Consider the following 21894-nt stretch of genomic DNA (forward strand, 5'->3'; position numbering starts at 1 on the left):
AAAAAAGATGAAATGCAGAGATATAAAGGGAGAGAATCTGAGAGGGTGAAAGAGATAAGTGACAATGTGATTGGAGGGCTTAGAGAAGGTGTAATTGTCCCGTGGAAGGGATTTTAAGGAACACAGCCTGGGGTTATACACCTGTGAGTGGAGAAGCCTTCAGAAAGGCACAGGCAGGTTTGCTCGCATATTAGTCGTGCCAATACAAAGACCTACAATGAAATGCAGTGGTATTTGTAATTTCAGACACTGTTGCTCACTCAGATTAAATGCAACATGTGTGTTGTTCTTCCTCAGAATGTCATGTTCTTACACTGATATCTGGTATTATAGCAGCCTAAGTGTTACACTAATCGCTTACGTACACCCTTTAAGTCTCAGACCAAAGACTTTTTTTTCTAATTCCAGTGAAATACTGATTGAGCTTTGTTTTGATGACATATTTTTCAATCGTTCTCTGCAGACCTTCATATGGAGGGAAGTTCTGCGAGGGCTCATCCAGGTCATACAAACTTTGTAACACTGAGGATTGTCCACCAAACACCGTAGACTACAGAGCGCAGCAGTGTGCAGAGTTCAACAGCAAACAGTTCAGAGGATGGTACTACACCTGGAGGCCATACACTCGAGTGGATGGTGAGACTCGTTCCATTAAAGAAACAGTGGGGAGAGGTTTTAAGCTGTTAGTCATGTCGTGGCAGTAAACATTTTGCCACTATGGGTATTTTCTTTCCTTCCAGATCAAGATGTCTGTAAGCTGTACTGCTTCGCTGAGGGCTATGATTTCTTCTTCGCCCTGGCCAGCAAAGTTAAGGATGGGACGCTCTGCTCACAGGACACTTCTAATGTCTGTATTGACGGACTGTGTGAGGTAATACTTTTAAATGTCAAGCAGTGAGACAGTAACATGATCTGAAGATGATATCACATGTGGAGTCTTTGAAGTTGAGCTACAACACTTGAGAATGGATTCAGCAGTAGAGAACATCTTTGCTGTGATGATGATCTATTTTAAATGTCATGAAAAAAGAAAAATTGACCTGTCAGCACATAAGGGATAAATGATGGTAGTTTTCAGCTGCTGTAATTTATTTTATGGTATGATGAGTTGTTGTGTTTTGTGTGTTATGATCTACTTTTTTGTCAAAAAACAAGTGACGTTGTCCTCCCACAGAGAGTGGGCTGTGACCGTGTTCTGGGCTCCAAAGCTGTGCCTGATGCATGCGGGGTGTGTAAAGGAGACAACTCCACCTGCAAGATCTACAAAGGACAGTACACAAAGCAGCATTATACTAACCGTAAGTCAGAGTAGTTCAATGGTTCAGTTCACTGCTTTTGGTGAATTCATTTGAGACATTTCAAAATATTTTTCTCCTTTATTCCTTAAGTTGCTCCATCGTCTGGTGGTACGGCAACAGATACTTCTGTATCTTTTGCCAGACGGCTAAAGCGTTAACAGACTTTGACTAGGTGGGTGTTGTGTTTTTAGTGTCCTTTGAAGTGTCTGCTCAGAGCCCAAAGGATACTAAAAGTCATCACCCACCACAGACACAGTTTGTTTACCCTTCTGCCATCTGGCAAAAGATGGCAGAAGTATCTTCTGCTGAACCACCAGACTACAGAGCAGCTTCTTTCTCAGGCTGTAAGAGTCTTTAACTCATTCTCAACACCCCACCAAAAATAAATCGCTTTGGTGCTTGTTTAAAGTCTTGTACTCTTTCTCAGAGTACTACGGGGTGGTAACCATCCCAGCAGGGGCTCGGAGTATCCGTGTGGTGGAGCTGAATACATCCAGCTCCTACCTCGCTATCAGGGACACCCAGAGACGCTACTACCTGAACGGACACTGGACGGTGGACTGGCCAGGCAGGCATCCCATCGCTGGAGCCATTTTTGAGTACAAGAGACCATACAACAGACCAGAGAGCCTCATATCAACTGGCCCCACCAATGACACACTCATCATAGAGGTAAAGGATTGGTGGACACCACTCAGTCCCGTCTTCATTCCTCTGTGACTTACTTAATTACTTACATCTATAGACAGTATTTTATGCTACTTCTTATTTTTCTTCATATCATTATTTTTCCTCCCGTAGATATTGTTGCAGGGCTGGAACCCAGGTGTACGTTGGGAATACACTCTGAGGAAATCTGATGAGAAAAGGAATCACATCAAACACAATTATACATGGGCAATCATACGCTCCCAGTGCTCAGCAACTTGTGCCGGAGGTGAGTGTAGACATGAATTACAATAACTTCTGATACCTTTTGGTGTGTTTTTTTACGTATATATTTAAGTCTAAGATTACCTCAAAGTCTATTGTGTCGATGAAAAGAGACGGATCACCTTCAGATCTTCAATCTGGGTCAGGATCTAAAGCTCAGTCTGACCTCTCTGATCTGTAATAAGGCTTTTAGCTGCAGGTTAAATGGAGAGGGAAGTGTTTCCCATCATTACTGAGGGGACATTAGTAGCTCTTGTTTGGGACTGGTGGGACCTCCTCTTGTTCTACTGGAGACCTGCTATTACATGCACACACGCGCATGGCTTGGACCAGTGGCCTTTGTCCCACCAGACCTAGTATTAAACTAACACACGCACACACACACACACACACACATGTCCTGGGCAGACCCTGGCATGGTGATTTGAGGCTGGAGGTCAGTGGACAAAGGTGTATGTGTGCATGAGTGTGTGAGTAGTGTATTTTTTTCTCTTTGCAATTGCTTATATGTGCATGGGTGTGAACAAAGCCCCCAGTGTAGAGTTTCTACTGATTGACACTGCAGGTTAAAGTTCCCCACCTTGGTCTGTTGCGATCCACCCTAACCACCTCCACCTCTTTGTTTCCTGATTGCAGGCCATGATGGGTTGGGGGTCATTTGCTTTATTAAAGAGTGTGACTGACTAACTGACCTGCATGAGTTGAGATGTGCAGATTGACCATGCCTGAGGCCAAATACCAACCAGGCTGGGATTTAAGTTTCACATGAATTAAACAACACTGCCAGATCTGTATTTGTGTGCTAGAAGCCACCAACACAAGCAGCTTGACACACTATGACTTACACAACAATGTTGTTTTGTTCTAACTTTTTTGACCAGATACTGTTCCAAGGTCCAGAGTGAAACTTCAAGCTCAATCACACTAACATTTTACACATCAGGGCCAATAATCTATCATACCCCTCTCTATAACTAGTTTATCTATCACTGTAAATTTGAGCCTGCAGATTTGTTTTAATGAGGTTGACAGTTAACTCTAAACAAAAAATGATATCATCCTTTTAATGATGATGTGCCGGAACTTATTGAAATATTACCCATACAGGCCAGATGAACACCAAGTCAGCGTGCTACAAAGACTTGAGGGTGCAGGTGAATACATCCTACTGCAATCCCAGATCAAGACCAGCTACTGGAGTGATGCCCTGCAACACCCAACCATGTCCTGCCAGGTGAGGCCCTCTGCTCTTTCACGTGCCAGTGTTGCAGTCTGTTCACACAAATTAAAATTAACTAGGTCACTTTCATATTTCACAATTTTGAACTCTGAACTAGGTTCACAGTCCAAACAAAGGAACTTGTTTCCTTTATTTCCACAGCGTAGTCTAGGAGTACAAGTCTGTGTACTTGTTGTTTGGAAATGAAGATAACTGGACCTTTAGAAAATGTGCTGAGTATGACTTGGGTGGAGGAACTTTTTAGTCGTTGGCTCATGGCCTCGAGCTCTGTTAATGATTTCTTGTGATCATCATTCATATTGTGATCATCACTCACATTGTGACCATCATTCATATTTCCCAGGGCTGTTCAGATGCTTCAACTCGGGTAGTTGACTTTCACAGCAGTCAGCAATGCTTAGATTCATGTTCATTCATCGCAAATGTCTTCGTTCATTCAAGTGTCTTTTAGTGTTGTCTTAGTGATGGGAATGCATCTATTCAGTAACTATAGTTTTGTCATGGAATTAACGGGTTCTCCATTGTGATAGGTTCTGCCTTTAGCCATGTTATTTTACTGAACTGTTTGGAAAACTATTGGATGGACTGGCAATGAAATTTAAATTTCATTTAGCGCAGCAACCAGGTCAAACTTTCTGTGATGGTCCAAAACTGACTTAATACTTGCCAACATTTCCAGCGGCCTCAGCTGTATGTGCAAATAACCAGCAACTGTTAGCATGCAAATACACTACACTAATATGGGCTATATATTATACCTGCTCAACAGTAGTATGTTATCATTGTGACATTAGCATTTAGCTCAAGGAGCACTGGTCCAGAGAACAGCCTCACAGAGCCGTTAGCGTGGCTGTAAAAAAAAAACTCATTAAACTCAACTCAAAGTAATGTCAATGATAATCTGTGGCTTCAAACATTTATGAATGACCTCATCAACATATCTGCACTCTGTTTTCAACTGGCTCTCAATCTGGACATCGTTAAAAATGGTATTTCAACGGTTCCTCACATTTTCCTGATACTTATGTTTGGACGGAAAAAGACTGAATATTTGGCCCTACTCGACTTCTAGACAGATTTCAGGACATGTCAATTATTCAGTCTTTCAGTTGAAGTACCCTGGGAGGGCTCTTCAATGGACTGTCGGCTATGTGACAACCAGAAACACTGTTGGCTGTAACAGCTCGATGTTCTGTACATGCACGTTCATGTTTGGAACCAACTAAATAGGTTGACGTCGTTATTTGAGCTTACCATGCTAGCGCAGTATTCTCTCCACTTCGTCTTAATATCCATTTTTCTGTCATTTCTTTCTGAATCTCTTGACCAATTCCACCAGTCTTTTGTCTTTCTGTCCTTTTCACCTCCCCCTCCCGACTGCCATGTGTTACTGGTCTACAACACCTAAACATCTGTTCTGTAATTTCTTGACATGCAATGTCAGAGAGAGCTGTTTATTGGTTGAGTCAACTCTTCCGAACTTCCCACACTATCTCCTCATAATAAAGTGAATAAAGGGTGTCAGGCAGCTCCGATTGTATTCTCCACCCTTTCCAAGCCCAAGAAACGCACCTGTTCTATAATGATGACATTTTCCTCTCATGTAATGAAAAAAATAACTTACATTCTGGCCAAAACATGTGTGTGAGACACGTGGAAGTCCCCCTGGATATCGTGTTTGTGTCATCATCCAGTTCACTTGTGATACCTCACCAACTGTCAGGAACAGTTAGCTTCTGTGTTTGTTTAAAACAGCAGGCCAAGGACTTATAAAGCTTTTCACATGTAGCATCACTGCTGGACCCAAGCTCAAGCTCAGAGAAAAATGCTAGTTCTCCAGCCCTATCAAGGCCCACCAGAGACATTGCTCTTTAATGTGTACTTAAAGAAACACTGCTTTATGTAAAATGCACCGCGAGCTTAATTGGAGTTGCATATTGGTTCGTCTAAACCCTGCTGATCCTCAGAAAGCTTTTCCCACAAGTGTGCACCAGAGACAAGCTCAAGATTCATTTGCATTTGGGAACCAAAGTAGGAAATGCTATCATAGATTGAGGTTAGCTTCCAGGTTGCTGTCGCCAAGAGGGCTTTTCTCGATGTTGTGTTATGTCACTGCTGTCACTTAGAGGGGCACCAACAAATTTTCTATGATGTATGACGATACCAGACAGAAAAAGCAAGAACACGAGTAATTCTGTGGTTTCGGGGTGTGGTTCTGTGGGATCTTGGCTCAGCTCGATTGGTTTGGTCACTGTCTTATACCCCTGACACACAGGGCGAAGGCAGAGGATCAAAGATCAGTCAACGTGTTGCAGTGCTGCGGACATCATAGGGAGTGGTGCGCCCGCTGACAGGCAGGACATGTACAAACACACACACGCATAAAGACACACACACGAGGGAAATGTCCCTCCCTTGTCTGTGCTGCTCTGGACAGTGTCATGAAGGGTAAAACGCTGGCCAGAAAACAAATCAGCGAAAGACACTCCTGGGACAACACTGGTTTTAATGAGGGGGGAACTTGAGATTCCACTGATTAAAATGTGATTTATTCTTTTAAAGCCACAGTATCTCTTTCATCAGAATGAAAGAGATGAATTTTTGGTTGGAAATGTTTACACGTACACACTGTATAGTATTTACAACAGGTTACTGACCACAGAAACTCAATCAAATATGTGCAGTGACCAACAAAAATGCAGTGTGTCATTCCTACAGCAGCTGTTGCTGAGGTATTACTTCCCCTGAGTGCATTTTCAGCATGTGTGGTTGGAGTAATGTCTTAGATCACGCAAACCTGATCTCTTGGGCCTACGTAAGTCCTGTAAGAGTGGGTTAACAGAACAAGATACAGAAAAGATATATGATATGGTATTTCTCTCATGAATCCCAATGCTCGTGGTTAACACTGTGTCTACATAGGAGGTAGCGTGAGTAGCATGATCGCAGGACAAAAAGTCATCATCCTCACCAACTGATAATCCATGTATATCCATGATATGGTAACAAAAAATAAAGGGTTGTTCTTATATTGCAGTGTAGAGCTACTTAGTTCTGCTTGCACAAGCAAGACAGAGGTTATGCTTTATTGTTTGTATTGTGCATTTATGATGAGGTCCACCCAGTGTGTTTGGCAGATGTAATTCTATCAGGGATTATGAGTTTGGCCAGGATTGCTGGAGTTTATCTCCAAATATAATAAAGAGCAAAACAGACACTCTATCATGCTTTCATCAGTGGGGCTTTTTAACATGACCTGTCACCCTACAAAAGATATAATGTAGTATAAAATGCTCCTTGGCCTTTGAAGTAACGCTGTGTAAAGTTACTATCATAGCTAGTAAGTTGTTTACCAAGACGTGCTAATGTTTGCAGCAGAAAACATACCACCCTCCAAACTTTTCATATATTGAGCATCTATCTTAACAAAGCCTCATGCAAGCCTCTTCAACACGTGGTTAAATCCAAAGACTGATAGTGACTGTCTAATCAGAGTTGCGTACCTATAATTGGACAATCATTGTTCAGGGTGAAGTGTTTATCACACACTTCCTCCGTGCTCGTGTAGTTTGCTGTCTGCAATCATTGGCTAAGCACAAAGCATCACACAACAAGTGGGCATCCATGCAACACTACCCTTATTTTTGACATTAATCATTGAGATTATGGACCATAACTACAACCAACATGGAGGAAATTCTTAAATACACCATTAAATGCAAAAATGACATACCACTCAATCGCTTCTCTGCTGAGGAGGTCGTGTTGAACTCAGAGTCTCTACAAGATCTACACACTGCACAGTTAAGCAGGACAGTAATAGTACAGTAGATGCCTGTCTCCCAGGGAATAACAAGACATTTATCTGGAGACTTTTGACAGCTGCTGTTGAGTCGTCAATACCTCTGTGGCTCAGTTCTGAGGATTCACATGTTCACTCGTAGCAATGGTCAGAAATATCAGCCAAATGAAGTGGACACTGCTGACAAGTGTCGTTGATTTATGAGCAGAGAGGGTTTCTCAGCTGAGACACTGACCTCATCTCGCTCAGTGTTGCACATGGATGTCCAGAAAAAATCCCTGTTGTTGAATTTCCAAATGAGACTTTGTCCCCTGCATGTGTTTGTTAAGCCAAGCCTTCTATAATGTGTTTAAAGTACCCGTTATTTCTCGACATTAGAAGGTCTTGCCAGAGACGGGCCTTTTTGTATCTCTGTTCCTGGACATCAGTGCTTCTAATGCTATGAGTCACTTTGCGTGTTTGCTCAGTGCTTGAGATGTAATGGTGAGTGTGAAGTGTGGTGTTCGGTTTGTATGGTGACACACACACACAAACTCACAGATGAGAGGAACAGTGGTGGTATCTGATTACTATTAGGCTCACTCCCACCCAAACTCTCTCACCCTCTCATCAAGACTTCCAAGGAACAATTTCAAGTGTCCCCACTACACCCCACCCAGCGGACACTGCAGTCCAAAGTCAAAAACTGCAACCAAATCTGTTACAGTAACACTGATGCACACATTTTCCAGAAGCATATCCATAATCAATCTTCCTCCCTCTCTTTTGTTCTGAACGCTCTTCTTTGAAGTGTTGCTCATGATGTCATGTCGTTCTTAATCTGTGTCCCAACACCTGCTGAAAACTGTTATTTGTCTGCTGTTTCAGAGAGATTTTCTCAGGGATACTGTATTATGCTGGGCACCAATATTACATAATCAGCACTGAAATCATGGAATCCCGGTTAAGTTACCATTTATCTCATGTTTTATAGTAACCAACAGCTGTTCTGAAGGGGATTTTTCCTCCACAGTGTCAGTGCCTTGATATTTCCTTCTTGCTCAGTTTGTCTCCGTTTTGGAACAGGTATCCTAGGAAAATCCTGCATGATGACCACAGAGCTGTCTCATATTCACTGACATAAACTACTGATCATGTTGACAGAAAATATTTAAATAAAGAAAAGGAAGCCACGTCCTCCAGAGCTTTGTTAGATCAGACATTTAAAGTAATAATGGCATGTTTGTGGTTCATTGTGTCATCGTGTGCAGTAATGTGCTGCACAGTATAACATGTGGTCATCCCTGCTTTGTTTTCACTCTCATACTCAAGACAAACAGGGACTCACAGTGCACCGCTGCCAGCTTTACAGATTATTCCCACCCTGGCTAAAAACGTCTGCGCTCAGAGTTGTGTGTGTTATGTTAGGATGGCTACCACTGTACTCCACCTACAACTAAAGCTTTCGGGATAAATTGTGGTGATTACCGTTACCAAGAGCTGTGAAGACTAAAGGAAAGTTTCACCACTGTCAACTGAAGCGTGAAATGTTGCTTTGTGTAAATACAAAAGGTCAAAATGAATAAATGCAGTCTGTTACAGAAGCAGAGGGGTAAATAAAATGATAGAATAGACCTTTAATGACAACATTTTGGCCTGTCAAACACAGGTGTAACTTATAACGCTTTTAATTGCTGCATTGCATTGATTGCCAACAGAGTTGTAGTTAATGCTATTAGTTTCACCTGTGCTGTTCCTGTTGTGGCAAAGTCAAATTGTCATGTGTGAAAAAGGTTGAATCTTTGAATCTGATTCATTTGGGGACAGTAAAGAAACAAGAGCAAGACTAGTCTCAGAAGACTAGGAGAAAATCCTGAAGTAGATACCCAGCAGGGATTACATATTTTCTTGTTGGCTAACCGGGAAGCCAGCTTCACCCTGGTAATCTCTTCAAAAGCCTACAGGATTTTTCCATTAGATTTGGAAAATAAGCTCTGTGGCGAACAAAAGTTTATTATACTTACACGTCTTTACGTGAACTTCACAGATAATCTTCACAGACAAACACCACTTTTCTGATATTTGAAGCGTAAATGAAATCGCCAGTAAAAAGCTAACGTTAGGCTATAAACAAACCACACCGCAGTCACATGGCTTCAACATCACCACCACTAAGTGTCTTACTACACTACTACTACTACTGTACGCACTTTACTATAAATTGATGAATATCTTAGTTGTAAAGTTAGAGTTGTTTGCAGCTAAAGTCCGCCTGTAAAGACAGACTAGTGAGTAGGCGAGTCTCCATGTTCGGCCTGACGATGTTTAATGTCCCTGACAACTGCTGTAGTCTCATTTAGCCACTTGTTAGCAACGACCCTTTGAAAGACACGTAAACACTTTATAATTTAAACGTGGGGTATTTACCAGCGTATTTTATGTCATAGAACAAAGCGCGAAAATCTCTTAAGCTTGTGTTAACCACAGACTTTATTTCAGACATTTAGCAAACACCCATTCACAAAGCCCATTGACTTCCAGACAAGGGGATTGGAAGTTGCTAATGTAATGCTAATGTATAGTGCTCATTCCTGCGGCACTCAATAGCAGGATAGCCTTGTGAACTCTGGCAGTTTGAGCAGAGGTTGACTTGCATTTTTCACTTAGTGCACTCAACAAACCAATGAGAAACATGCATGTTCTTGATATTGATATTTTATTAAAAATCTAACTTGGCTATAATATTGTCACGGGTTGATAAATATGCAATCAATTATTGCATGTTTTAGCCTGTGTGAGAGTACATATTACTATATACATATACAGTATGTGGACCACATTTATACAGTATAATATGTTTCTATGCTGCACTAACAGTGGAACATTTGATTGTGCTCCTATTGGTAAGTGGATGAGGAAACTAAACATTTGAGGAGAGAAGACAGCATACATCAAGGAGGACGTGAGGAAACTCTTGCTCACAGAGTTTGTGGGTTAACCAAACAATTCAAGCTTTGTGTGCACATTTACGTTGTGGGATCGCACTAGCATTATGTGGTAGCCAGAGACAGTGACTGTCTCAATTCCAGCTTTCAGTCAGTACTTAAGTGCTTACTCATCCCTGAGGATACTGTAGGTACAACAGATGCTCAGTTTTCCCCTCAGCCTCCCCCTCACACACACACACACACTGCTTGTCTGCAAGCGTGCAGCCATTTTTGCGCAGGGCACGGCCTCTGTCTGTCTCACTGTCTGCCTCTGTTTCCCTCCGTCTCTCTCTCACACACATAGGTGAAGCCTTTGAGGTCAGTTGTTAGACCTTTGTGTCCCACCTCTCACCCGTCCACATACACACACACTGCACAGAGCAACAGCAGGCTTCGTTGTAAGACCTCCACTGCAGTGTCCATTACCTGGGTGGCTTCAGGCTCAGCTGTAAACATAACCCCTAATGGCCTGGACACTTTGATGTGACGTCTTTTTTTCTCTCTGACCTGTCCAACCCTGTCCTACCACACATATACAGACACACACACACACACACACACTGACCACCAAACAGAGCCAGCCAAGGATAGCTGTCATTCAAACTCTGTTGTGCTCAGCTCCAGTCTATCAGCAGGGATTTGTTGGGCTGTGGCTTTCTGACAAACACTCACTGTCTACTTGTTTGTCCGTCTCACTGTCTGTATCTTTTAAAAGTCATTTCTAAATATGTCCAAATACAGATTCTCTTTCACAGCAACTCCCCTGCTCCCTTGTGGTTATCTCAGGCGTTGATGCTCCTCTCTGATATTTATTTCCACTTTGATTTCTTCTCTCTCTAACCTGCTTTCTCTTTCTCACGTTCCACCACTTGCTAAGTTACACACACACACCACCCCTATCAGCATTCAGTCACTAATGGATTTGTGTGTTTACTCTGAGTTGAGGAAGCAGTGATAACAGTGGCTGTAAAGTAATCTCACAACTGTTTACCCTCATCTCTTGGGCCTATCTCCTTCATTATCTACAGCTCGGGCTGCCTAAGTGTACCTGCGTTTGTGTGTGTGTGTGTGTGTGTGTGTGTGTAAGAATGGGTGGAACCAGGTGTTTGAAAGGCTGTTTCTATTGTAAACACTATCAAACAGTAATGTTAGCGAGGAAGTGATTCAATGCTACTGTTAAACGTTGTGTAATAGAAGCTAACGGGTTGTCAAATATGTTGTTTTACCTTGAAATATGGCCTGATGTCCTTCCACTATCCATCGTCTTTCAAGTTGCTGAGGATGCAGTGAAATGATAACGATTTGTCAGATTACAATATCTGAGCGAGACGTCAGAGGAAAATGGCTGATGACATCTCTCATGAATGAATAGTTGTGAATATACATATATTTCTTACACCATTTTGGAGGAACATTTTATGAAAGTCATCATCACTTTGTAAATTCATAGTGGGCATCAAGCTTTGTAACAACATATATTGCCAGACTTGAAATTGAAATACAAACAGTAAAAAAAAAAGCCAGAGTTCTCATTTAACAGCGTAAAATTGGTGCAGTAATAATAATATTGAGTAATTTATCCTTTTCCTATTGGTTGCAGCGGAAGCCCTCAGGCTGCATTTTCATGCTTTTGCAGTTATTGCAGTACTTAATGCCATGTATACAGATCTCAGATTTCATATTTAACGTTCATAACATACAGTATGGTTGCTGTAGTGCTCAGGTTGCTGATGATCACATTAATTAGTGTATCCTACCATATTAGAGTTCCATTTTATGGTTTAATCAAGCAGAACTGGTTTCACATGTACCTTTGTCCAATAGCTGTTTTTTTTTAACTGCGCTGAAACATATTGTCCTCATATGTCTTTTTTTCACTGAGTATCTGGACAACTTTTCCAAAGTGTGTGTGGGCCTTTTTTGTGCATAAACTGTGAGCTGAGACAAAACATGTGCTGGGCTTGACAAAACATGTGTGCTAGACAAGACAAGCTGGCTGTGGTCACCGGTCCATCCCTGCATGTTGTACTATTCTGAGGCCCTGCAGTTATTTCATTTTGCTGTGTCTGCACCCAGGAAGTTGGACTGGACAGGCATTACATCACGGAAAAAGGTCTCCGATGCCCGCTCACATTTAGAGCATGATATCATTCCGTCTCACTGTGTGGACATACACCGATATAAGCAGAGAATCACCCACACACTGGCATAAACAACACACACACATACAGTGGCACAGTTATAAACACTGGTTTATTACACCGGAGGTTATTTAATGACCCTGGCAAGCGTCATTTAGACCACAGAGGGTATCTAACACTCTGCCCAGAGAGTGTGATGCTTACTCATCACCCAGTAACACTTACAAATAACAGTCGAGGTAAAGATCAGAAGGTGGTTTATAACTTGAGATGGCATCAGTCAGTATATTACGCCCACGGTCATGCCAGTGGGGTCATTAAGGTATTAAATACAGCTATGTGACCTCCACCACATTAAAATGTTTTCTCCCACTCTAGGTCAGATGACCATAATCGGAAAATCTGATATCCCAGATGTGACAAAGTGATTGAAGAGAGCCACAATAAGATTTAATTCAGTATGCCAGGATGATGTCATACTGCAGAAAGTTTGTGAATGTTCTTGCATAATGAATCCACAAAGTCTGTTAGAGCTAGGGTTGACAGCAATTAATAATCTTAGTCTTATTTGGCCTATATGAAACGACTGGACAGGTTACCTGTCCGTCTACCTGTTGCTATTTAACTGCCTGCCTGCACTTTGCACTCATAGCTCATGACTGGAGTCTTCCACAGGGCTAGGCGGATGCATTGCTAAAGCTATTAGCGAGCTAGTGGCACAAGAATAGCAGAGAAAGTGCATCCACAATTTCCCAATGCTAACATGCTAGGTGACTACTAGGTGACTACTAACAATAGCCATGTTCATGGTTTACCTTCATTACGATAGTCTCCGGTGTTTTCTTACATGCAGGCGAGACATGGTTAGCGATGACACGATGTGCTGTGCTCAGTACACAGCCACCGAGCCTGTTCCTCAGCAGCTTGCTAACTCGGTAGCACTAAGCACACAGCCCCTGAGCCAAAGAACTTTGCTAATGTTAACACTAAGCACACAGCCCCTGAGCCAAAGAACGAGTGAGCAGCAGCGGTAGAGACAGACAGTCGTTCAGCTGCTGACCAGATCAAAGCACACAGCCCCTGAGACAAATAAAGTTGCTAATTTTAGCACAAAGTACACAGCCGGAGTAGGCTAACTGTCATGCCCGGTAGCCTTTTTCGGACTGAGGTACGTTCATGACGACTATTTTGCTTGTGTTTACATGATTGTGGCATTTAACAGAGTTGTTTTGTCTTTATGAGTCTAAAAAGCTAAGAGGCACTTTGCTAACTAGCCGCTAATACAGCGAGAGCTACGGGGCAGTCAGTCAGTGCATGTTCATGTGTTTCTGAGGAGTGGCTTGAAGAAGGTGGGATTTTTTTTCAGTTGGGTCAAAATTTTGCTTGTTTCTACAGTGTTACCAGCCCCAGCTTTAACCACTACAAGCTTGTATGTTGCATAATAAAAATGCTGTACAGTCTAAATTTAGTACTGAAATATTCGTAGATGTCCTCTCTCTTGAAGCCAACAGTGCAAGCGTAATGTGTCCAAATACAGTAAGTCTCAGATCTTGAAAGACACAATATGGCTCTAAAAATTGTTGAAGTAAATCTCTGTATGTATTAAACAACACCATGAGCTTCTCTGTCTGCGCCAAGGGCCGATAAATATCATGTCAGCATGTTGAACACGTTGCATGTATGTGTTGATCGCTTGGTTAAATGTTTAAAGTAAACCGCAGAATAGAGATTTTCAGCTCTACATTATCGTCTTCCTCCCTCAAAATACCCTTTGATGGTACTACAGTGTGTATCTTCCTCCTGACAAGCCGTAACATATATGAGACCAGATGGAATTTCTCCGTCTGTATTTATTTAGATTCAATAGCGCGTATATAATGTCCTTTAGAGCTATACTCGTCTCATCCTCCTTATACAACATTCCAAGCAAGTGATGCACCAAATTATTAGAAATAAAGTTTACACTGTTAATATAAACAAATCCGTGTGCCGACAGCAATGTTTTTGGGTTTGTTTGGGGTAAATCGTAGGAGGCTGGGTGGCTACATCGGGGTGAGGATGACAGAGTGTGTGATGAGGGATTGAGCCGCCTGCACCTTGGGTTTTGGGTCACTTGGGATAGATGCGAAAGATAGAAGCTTTGAGGAAGAGAGAAGGAAAAGGGATTAGGCGACTCAGACATGTGGTGTGACGGCGTGCAGTGTTGAAAAAAATGCACTGAAAATAATATAAACTGTAGTTTCCTATACAGAGAACTCATCAGGGTTAGATAATTGATACATTAATATGAAGGATGATTATTATAATTCTTGAAAGTGCTAGGTTTGTAATAGCCAACACACATGAGCGTGTGCAGTACAAATGGAGGTAATTATGAAAGAAATATGTGGTGATGTGATATGTGGTTTAGTTTTAGTGGTCATGAGGGCCTGAGTTTAGGCAAGGAGCAGGTTTAAAACCGTGCGGTGAGGTTTAAGTTTCAGTTTTAAAGCCTGGTGTTCTCGGCTGTTCTGACTTGCTCTGAAACCAGTCAGCCATGAACAAATATCTTAACGCCCTCAAGAGTTACACTCCAGCATGTCTGAAGCCAGAGATTTATGAAGACTGGAGTTTAGTCACAGAAGACAGATGCTCCTATTATCATCTTCATATTTATTTCTCACATTATTGTTATTGCTTGCCAAGGAGTTCTCTGTGAAAAGCTCTCTTCGAAAGTTTCGAATGTTTTTGTTACACATACAGTAAGTTTTACAGTCGCTTCTATTTTTAAGCGTCTGAAGGAAAAGAAGCTGCGGAGGCCACAGGAGAAGAGAAGTGGCTTAGGCCCAACACAGGGGGTCCTCTACAAGCGGTATCAATGTACAGTTATCGTGTCATTTGTGAATTCCCGCAGGCCTGTCTGAAGAAGTGATTGAGGAGCTGTGAGTGTTGACTCAGCAGGCTTGTGTTGTGTTGTCCCAGCTGGTCTGTAGGAGAGTGGGGGGTGTGCAGCCGGAGCTGTGGAGGAGGGGAACAGACGCGGCAGGTCCAGTGTGTCCAGAGAACCAGCCAGACCAACGTAGACGCCCTGGCTGACTCTCGCTGCGCCCAGCCCACCCCGACCAGGAGGCAAGCCTGCAGCTCACACAGCTGTCCACCAGTTTGGACCGCTGGGCCGTGGTCACAGGTAAGCAACGGCCTCATACTGTTGGCTCACAAACCTCACAGAGATAAACAAAACAATCATTTTGGACTCAACGCATTTTGTTAATTATTAATTCACATCAGAATAATGTTTTTAAGGAAAAGAGACACTTTTATTCTGCGCCTTTCTACAAGCTCTGTAGATATTTTTTGTTTTTTTTAAATGATTTGTTGACATAAAAAATTATTAATATGACCTCTAAGTATTGACTAAAGCTGGGCTCAGACAGTCTGACATACTTAAGTTATTTTGCGATAAAGTTTCTCATTATTTTTGAGATACTGAGTCATTATTTTCAGAAGTTTCTCATTAAAATGGCTTTTATCCATCACATTGGCAGACCTGGGCTTCTATAGCTGTAAGTCTGTACATGCATGCTGCCGTAGTAGTTATCCACAGCAGGAACAAAACACTTCAAAGTTGCACACTCGCCATTCAGCATGAAGAGCCACGCTGTGTTGTTAAGTGAACCCTAGCATTGATGGCTTCACCACATTTTATGGCGGTGATCTCAGTGGCTTTAAACTATGAATGTGCCCACTGAGACCTCCCATGTTTTGTTCTCTGTCCAATTCTTATACATTGTGCGCAGTGACTTGTCTCACCGTTAAACTCTCTTAACTGCCATTTTACCCCAAATATCCTTAACTACCTGCCACAAATGGTGTCCAGTGTACTTCCTCTCTGGTACGCTGTGGCACAGCGTAGTGCGTCACAGCCCCTTGTTTTCTTCGATGGAGTGGAACACTTTCAAGATTTTGATTCAGGCTGTGCCATAAGATGTGTGCATACGATCAGAATGAACATTTGGGGAAATGTTGGACTACCTAGAGGAATTATTAAGGAAGTAAAGCACAATAGGTCACTGTGAGGAGAATGTGAATATACTGTATGGTAGCCGTGCTGAAATGCTTTCCTTGCATAGTTGGCTTGTTAAGCTCTTTAGCCTGTGACATTTAAGTCATTTAATAGCTGCATTATGCCAAATCTTGAATTCATTTAGACAAATCCTGACTTTCAGTGAAAAGAGAGTGGGTCAGCCTCCTCTAAAAATGATGGATGTACCACAGATGTCCTCGGAAAAATGAAACTATAAAATATCATCATTATCATGTTTCTGTTTATTTGGCAGTGTTCTCGAAAGTGTGGCAACGGCTTGAAGAAGAGGACAGTGCTGTGTACGAGCACCAACCCAGGTGCCCAGACACACACGCTGACAGACAGTTTGTGTGCGGGCCTGCCGAAACCCGCCAGTCAAGAATCCTGTTTCATCAAACGCTGCCAGAAACAACGCAAAGTCCAGTGGTTTGTCTCCACGTGGCAAGAGGTAATTCAAGAGCAGTTATAAAGACTGCTGAGAAAATATTGAATTAAAACAAACATGGCAGTCAAATATTTGTATAGCTCATGTGAATAAGTTGTCTCTCCCCATTTTTTTCTCCAGTGTTCGGTAACATGCGGCCGTGGCTATCAGGCACGCTTCATCAAGTGTGCAGAGAAGGTGTGTATTATATGTGCTGTGTTTACTCAAATCGAGCAATATAGTATTAATTATTAAATCTGTGATTTGTGCCATGCTATACAATGGCATCTTGCACTGTAGCTTACATGAATATTTCCATCATACAGGACACTGCTGGAAAATACAGAGAGCTTGCTGCCAAGAAGTGCCACCACGTCCCCAAGCCCACAGTCGAGCTCCAGAGGCCCTGCACCATGGCTGAGTGCCCCATCCGCACCACCCCCCCAGTCCACAGATGGAGCACGTATCATCGGACCTACCCACCTCAACCCCTCCCTCAACCTCCGCCTCGAGCAGAATGGCACTCATCTCCTTGGTCTCAGGTAAGTTCACTTTTCGCATTTGACCGACACCAAAGTGACAACAATCCATCGTGTCCAGCCTCAAGGTATTGTTTCATTGTACTCTACAGTGCACAGTGACATGTGGAGGAGGAGTGCAAGCCAGAACGGTCCAATGTTTGGTCCACGGGAAGCCCTCTCCTGGCTGTGCCCACCATCTGAAACCCCCAATGTCCCAGGCCTGCAACACCAACTTCTGCCCTCAACCTGAGAAGAAAGGTACAGAAGCTCCAACATAATGTAGTCCTACTGTGATGCTTCTTTTAATCTGTAGTCTGAAGAGGATTATTTTAACACACCCTGTTAGAATAGGAACAAGCTTATAACTAATTTCTTTTCCGTTTTTCCACAGACCTTGCTTGTAGGGATTACTTCAACTGGTGCTACCTGGTGCCCCAGCATGGAGTCTGCAACCACAAGTTCTACGGCAAGCAGTGCTGCCAGTCCTGCTCAAATTCAAACCTATAATCACACAGAGCAACTCTGTCTGTGACACAGGCAGATAGGTAGTTAGATAGACAAAAGACCATATTTGACGTCCATGCTCGAAAAAGACTGTTTTTGCTTGAAGCGTGTGGCGAGCACTGAAAAACAAATGACATTTCAATGGAAGTGCGAGAGAGTTGCTGTGTCCTTTCTTCTCCCTGCGATGCCGGACATCTGGATACAAGAACTTGACGCTGACAGCACCACACAGGAATGTGATCAGGACAGTACAAATAAAGGAGAGAATTATGAGGAGGAACTAGCAAAATGGGAATCTTGATTAAAGCGAATAGGACTGACATGTCCAACAGAAACTGAAAACCTGAAAAGTCCCAGCTTTGTTTATATACTGTATGTAACTGAACAGATCCGTACCCAGGACATCCAACATCTCCAGTCAACCAAAGGCCATTGATGGCTGGCCAACAGAGAAAAAAACGGTTGACGAGGTTTCAGGCACTGCCACGCAACAGCATGTGTGTCTGCCTGGTCTGCACTGCAATTCTTGATCAATTGGAAATCTGGGGTCTGATTATGAGAAGGGATGTTTCAAGAAACACATAATTATACTCTAAGGCTTGATAAGAAACAGGCTGGGAATAATCAAAGAGGGCTTCCTCGATAGCTGGACAATAGCAGGAAGCTTTGCGCTGTCATGTGTGAGAAAAAAGGAGAGAAAATCAAAATGCATCATATATGAACTATTCTGAGGCTGTGTAGACTGACCTTCATACTCAGCGGTGCTACAACGTTGTCTTCTGTCACCAAATCAATGTGAAATCCTCAAGTTTCAAGTGAATTGTGTGACCCATGTACAGTATTGTTTGTTTTATTTATTGGCTTTACAATACAGCGTTGCTGGAAGACTGTATTATGAGCAGTATAAATGTGTCCTTTTATTACTCTACCGAAGCCCATTACCCTTATATTTTGTATCATGTTTCATAAGATTTCACGCTGACAGAATGCACCTTTTTTATTCTGAACATTTATTTTATTTTGGAAGAAGAAAAAAAAAATCTGTGATGTCAAAAGCCAGATTCAGCAATGTCAACCATGACTGAAACAAAAGGTCTGAAGAAACGCTAATCCATTTTTCCATGACATTGTCCAACATTATAACACAAGTCATGTACTGCATGCATTGATATGGCATAAAAAAATAATGTGTTCCATATTGGTTATGGTTTAAAAGCAATGGCAGATGACAGCTAATGCTTTTTCAACATGATTTTTACATTGTAAATGAAAAAACAATAAACAAACGTGTGTCATGTCGGCATCTCAGCTGTTGCGTGAGTTCTTATTTAATTCTTTTCAGCTGTCAGTTTGAGTGAATCTGAGCTCACCAAGGTGGTGTGAAACTTCAGATGTCTGAGTGTATTCTTGCAAAGGAAAAAAAAAACTCAGGAACTCGATTCCATCAGTAATACTTTCTTGGAGGAAGTCTTCAGCTGGGCACGATATTGCCATCTTGCCCTGACAAAGGATTTGTCTTTTAAAGGGGCAAGTATTGCCATGCAGCTAGCTGGACTACTGGGGAAGTGCTGGTGTTTACACCACCAGCACAGGAGTTTGGACCGCCGGGAGAAAGCTTTTCAGGCCCAGTTAGCGAGTTAGCATGCTAACTTCAGGAGCTATTTCTGCAACACAATATACAGCCATCTGTGATGTAACTTCAAAACTCTTATTTCATCGTATTCTGTAGATGTTTTAAGTTAACTTGAATGTTTCGAACTAATTCTTACATATTGCCCCTTTACGCTGAGTTTCCTGGACTGAGCTATATCTTCAGTAATTCTTTTGAAGCCATTTAATTGAGTGGTTGTTGCAACACCACCACACTACAGATTAGCATTAAGCCTATATGTCATATCATAACATGATGAAACAAAAAAGAAAAATGATTTGGTCTTTAAGAAATGACCCTGTGGCTTAACTCTAAGCTCTAGCCCTCAGTCTGCAGTGGAGTGCAGCGCGTAAGCCAGCACGCCGACTAACAGTAATGCCAGCATGGTATTAGCCATTTCAACACCTATGACATATTGTGTCTGGGCTTTACTCTTTAGTCATTTCTCAACAAGTCAAGGAGACACAGATGCCCAAAACAAAATCCCCATTGTCATAATCCCCGGGGCACAGCCCGTAAGGCATTCAATGAGAGTAAGGGAGGAGAGAAGAAGAGTGTGAGGAGACAGAGGGAAATAGAGAAGAAGAAAACAGGAGGAGGGAGGGCATGTATGTATTTGGTGCTGTCATAGAAAAATGCTGTGTGAAAGAGAGGGAGTGAGGCAGAGGGAGAGGTGGGTACAGGGAGAAAAAGGGGTTTTCCTCCGTGTCAACCACCTCTCTGAAGTTGATTTATAGTTGGTCAGCTGTGGGCACTGTGACACTCTGTCTGTGTGTAGACACTGTATTACTGAATAAAGGGCAGTGTTTATTGTTTAGATCATGCTTTTTTAATGCCTGCAAGACTTGAAGAGATGTACATCTGTTTTATTAAATAATGCCAGTTTTGCTGACAAAAGCAACCACACACACACAGAGACAAGCACACAGAGAGTCAGATAACTGTAACCACCCACAAGTTTGTGGAATGTACTGTCATCAGCCACTTTGCACTCAAGTCATGTCAAAACTAAATCTTCATCAGAAGAGACGAGGCAGAGATATACAAAATCTTTTTAAATCTCGTAACTGAACCCTGACGATGATCAGTGTTTGTATCGCTTTGTATAACTAATATTTCTATGTACGATGATGAAATAAGGAAGTATTTGCTGTACGGTGGCCCTGAAGGTCAAAACACAACAACATTAGGGATAAAATACGAACATTTCAGAAAACACAACAACATTATACTGTTCGATCACAAGTGTTTTCTGAAATGTTGTTGTGTTTTGACCTTCAGGACCACCACAGTAGAGTAATGTCTTATTGTCATTACTATTACATGAAACCCCTGTGTAAAATAGGTTTTTGAATGGCATATGTTACACAGTATGTGTCTGTTTGGGTTTCTTCCCACTGTTTAAAGATATGCAGTTCAGGTGCATTAGAAGCTCTTAACAGCTGTAGGTGTGAATGCAAATGAATGTGAGTAAGCCCTGTGATAGACTGATGAGCAGTCTCTGTCCAGATTAAGACCTTATTTCAGTAATCAAGCAAAAACAAACAATTCATTGCTTTGGTGACTAATACTTTGGCATTAGAGCGCAAATGTATTTCCATTGCACTCTGTATAATTTGCCACAGGAGCTTGACAAAAGAAAAAGAGGAGAGGAGAGAATCCAACCACACAAGAAGAAAAGGATGGAGAGGATGAAGCACTTTTGTTTATACAAAGATAGGGATCAGACGAAGGCTTCCTGAAGCTGACAAAGGTGATCGAGATAAATTTGGCAACATCCAAAGCGTTACCTAACCCATGTCAGGTTACAGAAGAGATAATCTGTCAGAGAGAGGCAGGAAGAGAGAAAACATGCCCTTTCCACTTTAAAGAAACTATGCTATCTCTGACTGCATCTGTTTGGAGAGAGTTGGCTCTTCAGCCTCGAGGCTACACTAAGAAGGTTCATCTGAAGTTACAGGGATATTATCTTTCCATCAGGATGCACTGACAGCAATCTCCCAGCACCTTTTGCTGCGTCCTCTCAGCAGGAATCACCAGGTTGGAGACGGCCTGCTGCCACAGTAACAAGGAGCATTTTGGGACAAACTCATCTCAAATATCTCCATCTATTTATCTATAAATGTATTACTTACATTTTCAATCATTTCAATTTAGATTTATAATGATCTCAAAACGGTCTAATAGGTAGGTGGGTGATAGAGGAACACTGTTAACAGTATGACAGTACCCTCTATTGACTGTATATAGTAATTACATATGGAGGGAACTCAAAATGCATACACACTCAAGTAAAAGAACGTGAACCACTTACTGCAACTCTTCTGATGCCAATAAGGCCATCATTTCAT

General features: G+C 42.1%; 1 protein-coding gene across 1 annotated transcript in view; it reads left to right on the forward strand.

Annotated features, from left to right (window-relative positions):
* Positions 1 to 19172, forward strand: part of adamts16 (ADAM metallopeptidase with thrombospondin type 1 motif, 16) — a gene marked incomplete at its 5' end in the record, with an annotated part of 55449 nt that extends 36277 nt beyond the window's left edge. The window contains 12 exons of the mRNA XM_084357655.1: positions 464 to 636; positions 741 to 871; positions 1175 to 1298; positions 1726 to 1970; positions 2100 to 2235; positions 3339 to 3465; positions 15342 to 15546; positions 16697 to 16891; positions 17009 to 17065; positions 17194 to 17409; positions 17499 to 17646; positions 17780 to 19172. Coding sequence (XP_084213781.1) covers positions 464 to 636; positions 741 to 871; positions 1175 to 1298; positions 1726 to 1970; positions 2100 to 2235; positions 3339 to 3465; positions 15342 to 15546; positions 16697 to 16891; positions 17009 to 17065; positions 17194 to 17409; positions 17499 to 17646; positions 17780 to 17895 — 1873 coding nt within the window. The 3' untranslated portion in view covers positions 17896 to 19172. The remainder of the gene's footprint in view (positions 1 to 463; positions 637 to 740; positions 872 to 1174; positions 1299 to 1725; positions 1971 to 2099; positions 2236 to 3338; positions 3466 to 15341; positions 15547 to 16696; positions 16892 to 17008; positions 17066 to 17193; positions 17410 to 17498; positions 17647 to 17779) is intronic.
* Positions 19173 to 21894: the final 2722 nt, after the last annotated feature.

The sequence above is a fragment of the Pagrus pagrus genome (assembly GCF_965226575.1).
Source record: "Pagrus pagrus genome assembly, chromosome: 7".
Taxonomy (NCBI): Eukaryota; Metazoa; Chordata; class Actinopteri; order Spariformes; family Sparidae; genus Pagrus; species Pagrus pagrus.